We start from the raw sequence: 14769 nt of genomic DNA, 5'->3' as shown, positions 1-14769 counted from the left end.
GCGTCTGCTAAATGGCATATATTATATTATTATTATATTATTATAATGATATTTAGGCTACTGATGTTTTCATCATTTGACTGCGCGTCTTGGTGGTTGTGGTATGTTTTATGTATTAAGTCCTTATAATATTTAGCTGTGTTCCAAGACATACTGTATGCTTTCAGTTTCACAGTTGTAAAAAGTCACTCCACAAATAAAATGTATTGAACACTTGAAATGTTATGTTTTTAGTTTTTATAGTTTTTACATATAGCCTACAGTTACAAGAACTAATGGAAATGCTATTGTTTTATTTAAAATAAAATAAAAAAATAGGCCTTCATGAACACAACAAAATTATACTTTGTTCTATATCATATATGAGATGAATTAATTACACTTTTAGGGGGGTCTGTCGAGGCCCAGTGGTTCTAGTGATAATAGCTGTGATAGGAGAAAAGTGAGGACAGATCAACAACATTGTAGTTACTCCACAATACAAACCTCATTGACAGAGGGAAAAGAAGGAAGCCTGTACATAAATACAAAAAGATTCCAAAACATGCATCCTGTTTGCAACAAGGAGTAGCTGAGTAGCTGAGTTACAGATGTGACTTGAAAATCTATTTGAAAATGTGTTTTTTGTATTTATCATGGATCCCCATTGGCTGCTGCAAAGGCAGCAGCTACTCTTCCTTGGGTCCAGCAAAATTAAGTCAGTTTATACAATTTTAAAAGATTACAATACATTCACAGATTGCACAACACACTGTGTGCCCTCAGCTTCCTACTCCACCACTGCCACAAAATATACAGTACTAAATCCATGTGTATGTGTGTGTATAGTGCGTATGTTATTGTGTATGTATGTGTCTGTACCGATGTTTGTGTTGATTCATTTTTATCTGTTTTTTTTAAAGCTAATTGTACTGCTTGCATCAGTTACTTGATGTGGAATAGAGTTCCATGTAGTCTTGGCTCTATGTAGTACTGTGCGCCTCCCATAGTCTGTTCTGGACTTGGGGACCTGAAAATTGTTGTCTAGCAATGATCAACAACCAATTTGACAGAGCTTGAAGAATTTTGAAAAGAATAATGGGCAATTCAGGTAATGCACTATTCAGGTGTGGAAAGCTCTTAGAGACTTACCCAGTAAGACTGCCAAAGGTGCTTCTACAAAGTATTGACGAAGGGGTGTGAATACTTATGTATAAGTGAGTTATTTCTGTATTTCATTTTCAATAAATTTGTCAACATTTCTAAAAACATGTTTTCACTTTGTCAATATGGAATATTGTGTGTAGATCGATGTGAGAAAAAAAAACATTTAATCAATTTTGAATTCAGGCTGTAACACAACTAAATGTGGAACAAGTCAAGGGATATGAATACTTTCTGAAGGCACTTTATCTGTTGTTTTTCCCATATATTATCACCTCACTTCTGTGTACCTGCTGACATGTATAGGCATGGTTTGCAATTGCATTATATAGCTATAGCCCAGTAGAATGAAATATTTAAAGATTTTGCAAAAAAAATGTACCCAGAGTTCACTCACCTTTCAAGTCTTTGAGTCAACATACACTACTGCTTTGACGTAAGAAAGAGAAGACCAATGCAGAAAACGTAGTGAATTGATACACATGGGAGCATGTAAGAAACCTGACATTACACTCATCCCAGCAGGCAAATCTGGTTGAAATGAAATAATTAAAACAAATAGATTATTATATAGTCGTAATGACTTCATTTCATCAAGTATTCATTCAACAACACCAATAACTATGACATAGGTAACATGCAATGTATGTATAATGTTGAGTGTGCAATGTGCTGTGCTTATTTTGTATACAACAGTACTGTGTCTAAGACAATTTCCCCTCGGGATATTAAAGTGATTTATATTCATCCTATCCTATGTCACTGAGCACATTATGAGTTCAGTAGCATTGTGCACCAGGCCCAAGCTCAGGTATCTGGGTTTCGTGTGGAATCATGTATTAACCCCTTCCTGAATTGTACTAAAACATGTAAATCCTTTTTCTACTGGTACAGTACATGGCAGGCTTCATGTATCTGGCATCAGATTGATTAAAATCTCCTGAGGTGGAGTCCTTAGGTACCGTGAGTGAGAAACATCAACCTGCACGTCAGTTTCCATGCTACATGAATGTAAGCGGTATCTAATCAAATGGATTGGCTACTGAAACGTTGACTTGAGTCCCCACACATCAGTAGTTATTTTCTATCAGCCTTCATAACTTCTGATACTGTAGTATCATGTTGCAATAAGTGCAATTGTCTTATCTTGGTATAGATAACTCTAGGGCTTTTAGGGCTGTGGCTAAAGACTACAGATTGAGTCTTAAGAAATTTGCTTGGTTTATCTGGTAGGTCAGAGGAACATTTTGACAAGCTTTGGGAACACAAAAAAGTTTGGGGTTGGTTAGGTTACATTGAACATTATTGAATTGTGTAGGTATGGTAGGGCTTGTCTAAAAATATACCAGTCTGGGATGAAGAGATTAGAAATGTATTTACCAACACAAAACCAACAAAACATACTTGTTTCATTTTTATTTTATTTTACACAACATAACAACACAGCAGATGTTGTTTCTCTGTACAGGGCTTTTTTGTGCCTTAAAACAAAGGCAATATCAATGTCACTGAAAAGAAAGCTTGAATTGTTCTTTAAAAAATATCAATTTATTAAGAGGTCCAGTAACAAGGCTTTGATAGTTGTTTTTGTGTTGTCTCTATATGCAGGTAATTATTTCCCTGTAATAGAAAGGCTTTTTGTGAAATCTCTCATGTTCCTCTCGATCCCCAAATCCCCTGTCAGGGACAACTGAAATCCTATTGGTGCTCCTTGCAAGAGGAAAACTGTAATGCAGAGGAAGGCACCAATGCTTTTCTCTTGCCACAACGACAACACTGGGTGTATGTACTGTATAACTGGGTGGGTGTGTTGGATTTATTTGTCTCAATTTTTTGTATGGGTATGAAAACACTGCATGGACTGCCGAGCACTGGGCTCCGAGCTGCTGGAGATTCTCCACATCAGAGGAGAACATTGATGAAATTCTGATTACTACAAGGCAAGCATCCGTTTTACTATTGGTTTTAGAAAAAGAAAAGTAAACTGAAACGCAAAAAAAATCTAAAGAATCAAAAACAGATGTCCCCACACACACATTCAATCCCACACATACATACAAACAGAAAAGTCACACAGTACTTTCTAGAATCCACTCTGAACTGGAAATGGTGGCCTTGCCACTGTCTATATTTTCCTGTTGAAGTAGCATCCCATTCATGGACTTACTCCGCTTAGACCACATATTCCCAAGTTTTGTTACCCCAATGTAGCAGTGGTGCTTGGACGAGTCCTCGTTTAGAGAGTACCTACGTTTGGCCCTCACCCCTTCCACCGGTAAGGTCAGGTACTTGGAGGATGGTCTGGGGTGTGCGCGTCTTAATATGGGCGTGTCCTTGATGCGTGAGTAGGGTAGGGGGGAGTGAAATACCGGGGCAGGGGGATGCTGCAGAGCCGTGGAGTTGTTGCGGTTGGTGTTCTGGGTCTCAGCGTTGGGGAGGGCCTCTATCTTGGGCTCAGGGGTGACAGAAGCAGTAGCGGAGGGCTTTGGCGCAGGCTTGCGCTTTGGCTTCAGGGACCCTGAGGAGCCAGGCATGTTCCAGCTCTGGCTCACCAGAGAAGTAGCAGTGGAGCAGTCTGGGAGAGAGGTCTCAGATGAGTCCGTCAGAGTGTCTGGCGCGTGCCCAGCGGCCTTTATAGACCCTCCTCCCCCTCCCTCTGACCCTGACCCTCCCATGGCCTGTTTGGACACAGAGGGATTGACGGTGCACCCTTGAGACTGCGCCCCATTGGTCTGGGAGTGGACGTTGGTGACCAATGTGCCTTTGCCCGAGTCACTGGTGTTGCAGACCTTATAGCGGATCATGAGGATGATGATGAAGACGAGGACGGAGGCCACGATGATGCCGCCGATGATGATGATCATGGTGCCTCCCAGGAACTGGGACTGCATGAAGTGACAGCGCAGGTACTCAGACTCGGTGGTGAACTGGACGCAGCCCACCACGCGGGTGGCGGTGAGTGAGGTGATACCGTCGTCGTATATGGCCAGAACACACAGGTCATACGACGTTCCAGCAGCCAGGTTATTGACTAGGAAGTTTTTGCTTGTGGGGGGAATCATTCTGAGAGGAGAGAAGGACAAAGGAAAGATATCAATGTGGATTCAAATAAAAGTTGTTATAAGGATAGCTCATGTCATTCATGCATGATATTTTCTTACCAATTGTTCCAAATGTGCTTCTGCTGTTGAGAAGCATTTTCCTATATTCTTAAAACAATCCTAGTTGCTGCATTTAAAATGGCAATGCTGTGTTTCATGAAATGAATCTATTTTTGGAGAGTAATAAATCCTAAAATGAACAACATAACTTGTTATACCATGTCTGTGTGCAATATGCCTGTATAACATTAGACAGCATACATTGACTGGGTGAATGCGAATGTCATTCATACTTCTGAACATCGTTTGGCTTCTAATGTACCAACCCCATGGTACTTGCCTACAGAGCAGCAAGAGGAACTGCCCTTCCCTACCTCCAGGCTATTTTCAAACCCTACACCCCAACCTGAATACCCCGTTCTGCTACCTCTGGTTTCTTGGCCCTCACACGCCTACGGGAGGGCAGCTCCCACTCAGCCCAGTCAAAGCTCTTCTCTGTCATGGTCACCCCAATGGTGACCCGGATGCTGGTACAGCTGAGTCCATGCCCATCTCCCGAAAACATCTGAAACCCTACCTACATTTACATTACATTTAAGTCATTTAGCAGACGCTCTTATCCAGAGCGACTTACAAATTGGACCTCTTCAAAGAGAATACTACATGACCAAAAGTATGCATTAGGGAGGTCGGGCACTGATGTTGGGTGATTAGGCCTGGTTCGCAGTCAGCGTTCCAATTCATCCCAAAGTTGTTCGATGGAGTTGAGGTCAGGGTTCTGTGCAGGCTAGTCAAGTTCTTCCACACCGATCTCAACAAACTATTTCTATATGGACCTCGCTTTGTGCACCGGGGTGTTGTCAAACTGTTGCCACAAAGTTGGAAGCACAGAATCGTCTACAATGTCATTGTATACTGTAGTGTTAAGATTTCCCTTCACTGGAACAAAGAGGCCTAGCCCGAACCATGAAAAACAGCCCCAGACCATTATTCCTCCTCCACCAAACTTTAAAGTTGGGACTATGCATTGGAGCAGGTAGCATTCTCCTGGCATCCGCCAAACCCAGATTCACCCGTCAGACTGCCAGATGGTGAAGCATGATTCATCACTCCAGACAACGCATTTCCACCGCTGCTGAGTACAATGGCAGCAAGCTTTACACCACTCCAGCCGACACTTGGCATTGTGTATGGTGATGTTAGGTTTGTGTCTGGCTGCTCGGCCACGGAAACTCATTTCATGAACTCCTGACGAACAGTTGTTGTGCTGACGTTGCTTCCAGAGGCAGTTTGGAACTCAGTAGTGAGTGCTCTAACTGATTACAGACATTTTTTTTGCGCCATGTGCTTCTGCACTCGGTGTTCCCATACTGTGAGCTTGTATGGCCTACCACTTCGGGGCCGAGCTGTTGTTACTCCTAGATTTTTCCACTTCACAATAACAACACTTACAGTTGCCCGGGGCAGTTCTAGCAGGGCAGAAATTTAATGAACTGACTGGTTGGAAAGGTGGCATTCTATGACGGTGCCACGTTGAAAGTCACTGAGCTCTTCAGTAAGGCCATTCGATTTCTAATGTCTGTCTATGGAGATTGCATGGCTGTGTGCACTATGTTATACACCTGACAGCAACAGGTGTGGTTGAAACAGCCAAATTCACTCATTTGAAGGGGTGAATACCGGTAACTACTGTATCCTTTTTCTTTGTTGATTATGATTTTGCTACACTCAAACCCATATGGAACTGATTGCATTGCCAAAGCAATGAAATTAATTGAATCATAGACCATAGCAGACACTGATTATACAAAACTTTAAGAACACCTGCTCTTTCCATGATATAAACTGACCAGGTGAATCCAGGTGAAAGCTATGATCCCTTATTGATGTCACTTATTAAATCCACTTCAATCAGTGTGAGGAGACAGGTTAAATAAGGATTTTCAAGCTTTTATTTTTATTACCTTTATTAGGCAAGTCAGTTAAGAACAAATTCTTATTTTCAATGACGGCCTAGGAACAGTGGGTTAACTGCCTGTTCAGGGGCAGAACGACAGATTTGTATCTTGTCAGCTCAGGGGTTTGAACTTGCAACCTTCCACTTACTAGTACAACAACGCTCTAACCACTTGGCTACCCTGCCGCCCCATGGACATGGATTGTGTATGTGTGCCATTCAGAGGGTGAATGGGCAAGACAAAATATTTAAGTGCCTTTGAATGGGGTATGGTAGTAGGTGCCAGGCGCACAGTTTTGTGTCAAGAACTGCAATGCTGCTGGGTTTTTCACGCTGAACAGTTTCCTGTGTGTATCAAGATTGATCCACCACCCAAAGGACATCCAGACATCCAGACAACTTGACAAAACTTTGGGAAGCATTGGAGTCAACTTTGGCCAACATTCCTTTCGAATGCTTTCGATACCTTGTAGAGCCCATGCCCCGACGAATTTAGTTTGTTCTGAGGGCAAAAGGGGAAGGGGGAGTATATATTCGGAATGCGTTCTTAATGCGTTCTTAATGTTTGGTATACTCAGTGTACATTGTCAAGAAAATGCGTTAAACTCTTAAAATGTAAAAGATAAAAACAACAGCACCCAAAAAGTAAACAACACTTCCACTGATGTATTTACCATTAACATGTACTGAGCTCAAACCAAGATAACTTCATGTAGGGTGACTTCACATGGAGGTTGACCTCCCTGACATTCACCAACAGGCAATAGTAAAGTGCCCTACTAATAGTTTTGAAAGCCATGGCACTGTGGAAAATAGCACAGCACAGCACAGTCATCGAAAATCCATCCCGCCATGTCATCGAAAAACTAATGGAATATCTGTATTCTTTTAGTTTGAACCCATTTACAATCACGTGAGAGACAGACAACGTAAAATGTCAACAATATTGTTATGTTATCCGGCGTATGTTTATTAGATATGCAATGGAAATTGGAACCATATAATTTGAATAAAGTGGTTTATTTTATACCTTAAGCAGATCTGAGCCAGGTATTACCTGTTCCACAGGGCCTTTTGCTGGCTAAAATTGCACAAGTTGGAGTGCTTTAAAAGAGGCTCATTCTCCTGATTTGTTTGCACATAAAACTTGTCACACAATTTGTTTGATGCCCAGATTTTTTTTTATCACATCCTCTTTGAGTAATGCATAATGTTGACAGGGAAATGAATGTGTGCAGGTGAAACAACAATGGAGAACACTACAATAAAACCGAAAAGGTCTGTGCTTGTAGGATATATTGACAGGAGATATGCTATTCAAAAGGACAAGGTACTCCAGAGACCTATGGTGATCCTCAATATCAACACAGTGTTTAGCTTATAAAAAAATATTTTTTTATTGGACACCAGCAGCATATCCACCTGCATCCCACTGCTGGCTTACCTCTGAAGCTAAACAGGGTTGGTACTGGTTGGACCCTGGATGGGAAACCAGATTCTGCTGTGAGTTGTGTTGGAGGGCCAATAGGAGGCACGTTTTCCTCTGTTCTAAAAAAAATATCCCAATGCCCCAGGGCTGTGATTGGGAACATTGCTCTGTTTAGGGTGCTGTCTTTCCTGACTCTCTGTGGTCACTAAAGATCCCAAGACACTGATTGTAAGAGTCGGGGTGTTAACCCCGGTATCCTGGCTAAATTCCTCATCTGGCCCTCATACCATCATGGCCACCTAATCATTCTCAGCTTCCAATTGGCTCATTCATCCACCCTCCTCTCCAGTGAAACTATTCCCCAGGTCATTGCTGTAAATTATAGTGTTCTCAGTCAATTTACCTGTTTTTTTTTTAATAAGGGTAAACAATGTATTGTAATAGTGTTCAGATTAAGCAAGGCACAACCTGAAGATGATGTTGGAAACTCCTTTAAAAGAAGCCTGGTGTTCAGCACTCTCTACTCTCTAAGGATAGATGCTGCTCAGTGACATAGGTTGATCCTTCTCTATTAGATCAACACAAAAAAGTGACAGATGTACAGTGAACCGAAGACCGTTTGCTCCTGCCCATTGGAGTTACAGCTAATTGTTTGTTATTGAGACCGAATCAATTTGTGTCCATTACAGTGCCAGTTAATTGTAGTTCAGACTGAATTAGATTGTGTTGAACTGACTAAAATGGGCCATTTCACTGACGACCTCGTTGAAATCTAATAACCTCCTATTCACATCACAGAGAATACATGGCAGTTATGTTCATCTCTGATGCTTTACAATGCAGAGTTCATCTCATCTTAATCAATATGAGATCATTATCCCTCTGTCACACGGCCCGCCCGAGTCCATTTGGGGGTTTTGCTTTGCGGGTGTTTTACTAATACATTTTCAAGGATTACAGATTATCTAAAAAAAAAACTAATGGAATACCATTGGGATTTTATATAAATTATCTTTTTGTTTTTTAAATACATTTATAAATGTATTTAGTTGTTTTGTAAAACGCTCCACAATTAAGAATCAGCTACTAGCTAAACATCTTTTAAATCTCATATCGTGGCTACTGTAATTGCTTAGCAATTGAAACTTGTTTTGGTTGTTTAGTTTATAGCCTTGATTCGTTAGGATGGTTAGGATGATTTTACAAACAAGTGGTTGAAAGCCTATAAAACATACTTTTGTGTTTGCATAGTGTGTGAACGTAATTGAGATGAATCTCCATCGAAAAAATACAAAACATCTCTGAACCTATACTATAAGTGTACTTGATGATTGAAATTAAATCCATTAGGGCCATTACGCATTTCACCACACATTTCATACACAAATCATGCACAAATCATTTGAAGGGATTGAATGGAACCTACCTGTACACAAGAGAGTCATCATAACTGCCATTGTACTGAATCTGGAACATGCGGATCCCAGGTATATTCCTCTGGAAGTTAAACTTGATGAGTGCTGTGGAGGATGTGGCCTCAGCGATGACCACTCTCTTATCCGGACTAGTTTTGGTGTCTCCAGTGTGGTTGCTGCCATTTGCCCCAGCCCTGGTGGACGTGGAGATGTCTGAAGAGCCAGGGTCAGGCTCCTGGATGTTGTTGGTGCTGTTGGAGATGTGTGGGAGTTTGATAATCAGCAGCTCAACAGTCTGATGTGCCTCACCAGCTGGGTTGGACGAGATGCAGGTGAAGGATCCTGTGTCCTTCACAGTGCTGATCAAAATGTCCAGGGTTCCATTCGTGTAGACCAACGTCCGGGAGGAGTTCGACACCAGCTTCCCCTCTGGAGAGATCCAGTGTATGGCAGGCTCAGGGTCCCCCCTGGCCTTGCACCTCAGGGCCACCCTCTGGCCCTCCAGCACCCTCATCTCATGGGAGTACCGGGTGATGAGAGGAGGTTCACACAGGAACTCCTCCTCTGGGATGGACCAGAAATAGCGTCCAGAGAGGTGCTGCGGCGATGCGCATGTCTCCAGATCATCCTCTCGACTCAGGCGCCTCAGCCACAGCAACTCACAGTTGCAGTGCAGTGGGTTCCCGCCGAAGCTCAGTGCGAACGAGGAAGGGTTCATGATCCCAGACGTGGCCAAAACCTGGGCCCGCTGGAACAGAGGATCTGGAGGAAGCTTCTGTAACTTATTTGAGGTTACGTCCAAGCGGTTGAGCTTTTGCAGAAGAGAAAAGGTCTCCTCAGGAATGTAGTCGATCATGTTGTGGTCCAGGCTAAGGGTGTGGAGGCTCGTCATCCTCTGGATAGCCTCCCAGGGGATGGACTCCAAGTTGTTGTAGGACAGGTCGAGCTCCTCCAGGGCCAGCAGATCATTGAAAGCCCCCAGGTGGATCAACATCAGCTGGTTGTTGTTGAGGATCAGGTGGTGCAGCTTGGACATGCCGCTAAAGGTGTCGTTGGATATCCGGGTCAGCCGGTTGCTGTTCACGTGCAAGGCGCGGAGGTTCTCCAGGTCAGAAAACGCGTGTGGCGTGATGAAGCTAATGGTATTCCTTGACAGGGTGAGGTCCTGCAACCTGGTCATGTTGGCAAAGTCTTTCCTCTTGATGCTGGTGACGAAGTTGTCTGCCAGCCGTAGCTCCACGGTGTGCCTGTCAATGTTCGGGGGGACAAAGAGGAGACCTTTTTTGGCACAGAGGGTTGCAAGATTGGGAGATAGTATTTGACAGACACAGCGCTTCGGACAGATCTGGGCCTTCACTGCCATTCCAATAACCAACAGACAGACCAGCAGTTTTTCCATTGTAAGTCAGGTTCAAACACCTGCAACATAAGACAGAGAGGAGAGAAAAATAGATCATTAATCATTTAAACTGGATCATGACATTCACCACCAGAAACTACACCAGCAGTGACACTAACATCTTGATTAAAGACGCTCTGACTTAAATTCCACCCCAGTCTTGAACACGTATCAGTTCCCAGTATAATGGGGCCATTTAGTAAGAAATACCCAGGGGTCAAAACTGGTTGAAATGATGTCAGTACAACTAGAAACTGGTTACAATAAAGTCTATATGACGTAATTTCATGTCCCTCTGTGTATCCTCTGTGACTTCTAGGAAGATTTTAACCCACTTAATTCCAAGTTTTCACCATCATTTCATAGCCCTAGTTATTTTGTTGCTATGACAAAGTAATTTCAGAAGATTATTGTTCATTTCATGTTATTAGTAATTCATTTTAAGGAGAAAAAGAACTCTTCCTCATTTTTGAGGTCAACTCTTTTATGTGATCTGAACTCTCATTTTAATATGGTGGGGGTTTTCTTTTTTTACAAAAGAAACATTGAATATCTAATAGACAAATCATAGTGTAAAAGCAGGTGAGCTAGATTTACTCTTTTTGGCCATGTTCTGGTGTTTTGTGGTGGAAAACTGAGTGGGTCAAGCATAACACCCTAATACCCAAAGAAATGTTTAAACAATCTCACATTTTTTGTGAAGCTTGCATTCAATTGCCCTTGCCTGTTGCACACAACAAGCTTCCATTCCCCCTGTCACAAGGGGATTTATGGATGATTTAAGATGAGGTTGTCAATCCTACTTTATTTGGCACTTAATAGTTCACTACTATTTTTTTATTTAACCTCTTGAAATGGGAAAAAGTGTTTTTCTTAAGTTGAACATGTGTATGACAGAATGTTAAAATTAGATACAACTTTTTTTTACCACGTTACACTACCCAAAAGGCACCTAATAGGTGGAACGACAGAGCTTTTTACTTTCAAACACATCCCTTGCTGTTCTCCTCTCCTCCATACCCAGAATGAGTCATGCCATCCCTGTGTTGGGTCACTTACTCCGCATTACAAGTGTGTGGGAGTGCAGAACAGAGGAGCTGTTTCATAATGCTTCAGCCTGTACTGCGGACTGCAGCGGACATATCTGACACGTGGGAAGATATCACCGCTGTAATTACACTGAGGAAAGTATGTAATGAGAAGATAAGTGTCTCGCTACTCACTCAGCCTGCCTGCCTGACTGGCTTCACAGGAAGGATGATGGGCAAATTAAATAAAATCAATGTAATGAGGTTGAAAAAACCTGACAGGGAAATTTTATTTTGTGCTGTAAAGGGAATGTGATCATGTCGACATAACGGTCTATCATCATAGCCAGCCAGAGCATACATGACACGGAAACATGTAAAAACCACAGGCTTGCCTAACATATACACGTGCTATATGATTACCTCCGTTTGACGAAAAAGGCCTCATTTAGCCTATAGGATGATCTGGCATAACATGTAATTTCGATGAAGGAGAATAGGTACTCGTCACATGACAGGCTACTAATAACATGACAGGGGCCCTTGAAAGGTAGGTACAGAGTCAATATATGTATCCCAAATGGCACCCTATTCCATGTATAGTGCACTACTTTAAACCAGGGTCCATAGGGCTCTGGACAAAAGTAGTGCACTGCATAGGGAATATGGTGCCATTTGGGACACGATGAATCACATGACATGCAGCGCCAGAGAAAGTCTTGCATGGCATGGCAGCCTGTGTGATTTTCTAATCACGGGGGGTCGTGTCTCCAGAGCACACAGGAAGGTCATAGCACCACAGGGTAATGAAAGCAACACTGCTGCCCACTGACAAAGCAGACAGCAGGATCATGTTCATTACCACACTGTAATTTTTTAACATTGATTTCTCTTTCAGGCTGTACATACTGCTGTTTGTGTGGGGGGACCAGAAATAAAAAGGATGGAGGGAGGAACGAGGAGGAAATAAATATGATATTGTAATGGATTTATGTGCATTGGATTACAAACAAAGAATGTCACACCCATGCAAATATGCCCATGAATGTAAATTAGTAGCTATTTTTACTGAATCTAAAATCTCAGTGCAATCTTTAAGTGACAGCTACGTGTGATGGTTTATACACATGAAGACAGAGAACCTTCAAAAAACACTTTTTGATGATTCTCCAATTCCCTATTGAGTGCATTGCTTTTGAACAGGACCCATTGATTTCCATATACACTACCGTTCAAAGCTTTTGGATCACTTAGAAATGTCCTTGTTTTTTAAAGAAGATCACATTTTTGTCCATTAAAATAACATCAAATTGATCAGATATACAGTGTAGACATTGTTAATGTTGTAAATGACTATCGTAGCTGGAAACGGCTGATTTTTTATGAAATATCCGCATAGGCATACAGAGGTCTATTATCAGCAACCATCACTCCTGTGTTCCAATGGCACGTTGTGTTAGCTAATCCAAGTTTACCATTTTAAAAGGCTTATTGATCATTAGAAAACCCTTTTGCAATTATGTTAGCACAGCCGAAAACTATTGTATTGATTAAAGAAGCAATGAAACGGGCCTTCTTTAGACTAGTTGAGTATCTGGACCCATTTGTGGGTTCGATTACAAGCTCAAAATGGACAGAAACAAAGCGCTTTCTTCTGAAACTCATCAGTATATTTTTGTTCTGAGAAATTAAGGCTATTCCATGAGAGAGAAATTGCCAAGAAACTGAACATCTTGTACAACGCTGTGTACTACTCCCTTCACAGAACAGCGCACTGGCCCTAACCAGAATAAAAAGAGGAGTCAGAGGCCCCGGTGCACAAATGAGCAAGAGGACAAGTACATTAGAGTGTCTAGTTTGAGAAACAGACGCCTCACAAGTCATCAACTGGCAGCTTCATTAAATAGTACCGCAAAACACCAGTCTCGAAATCAACAGTGGAGAGGCGACTCCAGGATGCTGGCTTTTTAGGCAGAGTTCCTCTGTCCAGTGTCTGTGTTATTTTGCCCATCCTAATCTTTTCTTTTTATTGGCCAGTCTGAGGTATGGCTTTTTCTTTGCAACTCTGCCTAGAAGGCCAGTTGTATTGCTTCTTTAATCAGGACAACAGTTTTCAGCCGTGCTACCATAATTGCAAAAGGGTTTTCTAATGATCATTTAGCCTTTTAAAATTATAAACTTGGATTAGCTAACACAACGTGCCATTGGAACACAGGAGTGACGGTTGCTGATAATGGGCCTCTGTACGCCTATGTAGATATTCCATTAAAAATCAACCGTTTCATTGTCATTTACAATATTAACAATGTCTACACTGTATTCCTAATCAATTTGATGTTATTTTAATTGGGACAAAATGTGCTTTTCTTTAAAAAATAAGGACATTTCTAAGTGACCCCAGACTTTGAATGATAGTGTATGTAATATAGTTCCATACCTCTAGTATTACTTCCATTACTTGTTGTTTTTGACTTGACTCTATTATTCCTATTATTGACAATGATTACATTAATGTACTGCATTTGTGAGGGAGCTAGCACATAAGCATTTCGCTGCACCTTTTATGCCTGCTGTCAACTGTGTATGTGACGAATAACATTTAATTCAGTTTGATTCGATTTAGTAAACATTATTTTATCAGTGCCACAAATCTCAGGAAGTGACTACTTTTCTGAAACTATTGGATTGACTGCCTTCAACTGATGGCAGGGCTGTATCTGTAACGGCATGTTGAAGATAGAAATAGAATGAATAGAGCACAAAATCTCCAATACTATTCCAGTCTATCTGACAGTCACATTTGACCTACACATTCTCTTCAATGTCCATTTTCCCCAGGTGTACATAATCAAGTCAAACCAATTGACCAATTATATTTTGTATACATACATACTAAGTATGAATACGTTGTGACGCTCAACTACTGTATGACTCTTTCAGCATACGCTGAGAAGATCAAAACCTGCAATTAATTGAATTATACCTGAAAATACTGCAGAGGGGGCATCTGAGGGTAAGCGCTCTTGTTTCAAACACACACCCTGAAGAAGGCACCGTGATAACAAAACGTTGGTGATTTACCCAATAAATTACTGGGGAGATAATGTATAGAGTGTGCGACTCTCTTTATTTGTATATCTTATAGTTTATTCGCCATTCGTCAGCACCTACATATAATAATTTTCTCTGGGTGTCCGCCAGCTCAAGTTTTTATTCAAACAAACGCTATACCATCTTTAAAGGGATAGTTTATTCAGAATACAAACAAACATGATTTTCCACCTACCTCGGCTTTAG

At 41.5% G+C, this 14769-nt stretch overlaps 1 protein-coding gene across 1 annotated transcript in view; it reads right to left on the bottom strand.

The window, feature by feature from the left end:
• Positions 1 to 2485: 2485 nt before the first annotated feature.
• Positions 2486 to 14769, bottom strand: part of LOC118362699 (leucine-rich repeat and fibronectin type-III domain-containing protein 5-like) — a 53870-nt gene continuing 41586 nt past the window's right edge. Inside the window, exons 2-3 of the mRNA XM_035743253.2 lie at positions 9057 to 10464; positions 2486 to 4206 (exon numbers count right to left, since the gene is read on the bottom strand). Of these exons, the coding sequence (XP_035599146.1) occupies positions 3213 to 4206; positions 9057 to 10444 (2382 nt within the window). The 5' untranslated portion in view covers positions 10445 to 10464 and the 3' untranslated portion in view covers positions 2486 to 3212. The remainder of the gene's footprint in view (positions 4207 to 9056; positions 10465 to 14769) is intronic.

Source organism: Oncorhynchus keta, chromosome 29, assembly GCF_023373465.1.
Source record: "Oncorhynchus keta strain PuntledgeMale-10-30-2019 chromosome 29, Oket_V2, whole genome shotgun sequence".
NCBI classification, from domain to species: domain Eukaryota; kingdom Metazoa; phylum Chordata; class Actinopteri; order Salmoniformes; family Salmonidae; genus Oncorhynchus; species Oncorhynchus keta.
Note: the sequence above shows the minus strand (reverse complement) of the source record. Positions and strands in the feature narration are given on the sequence as shown.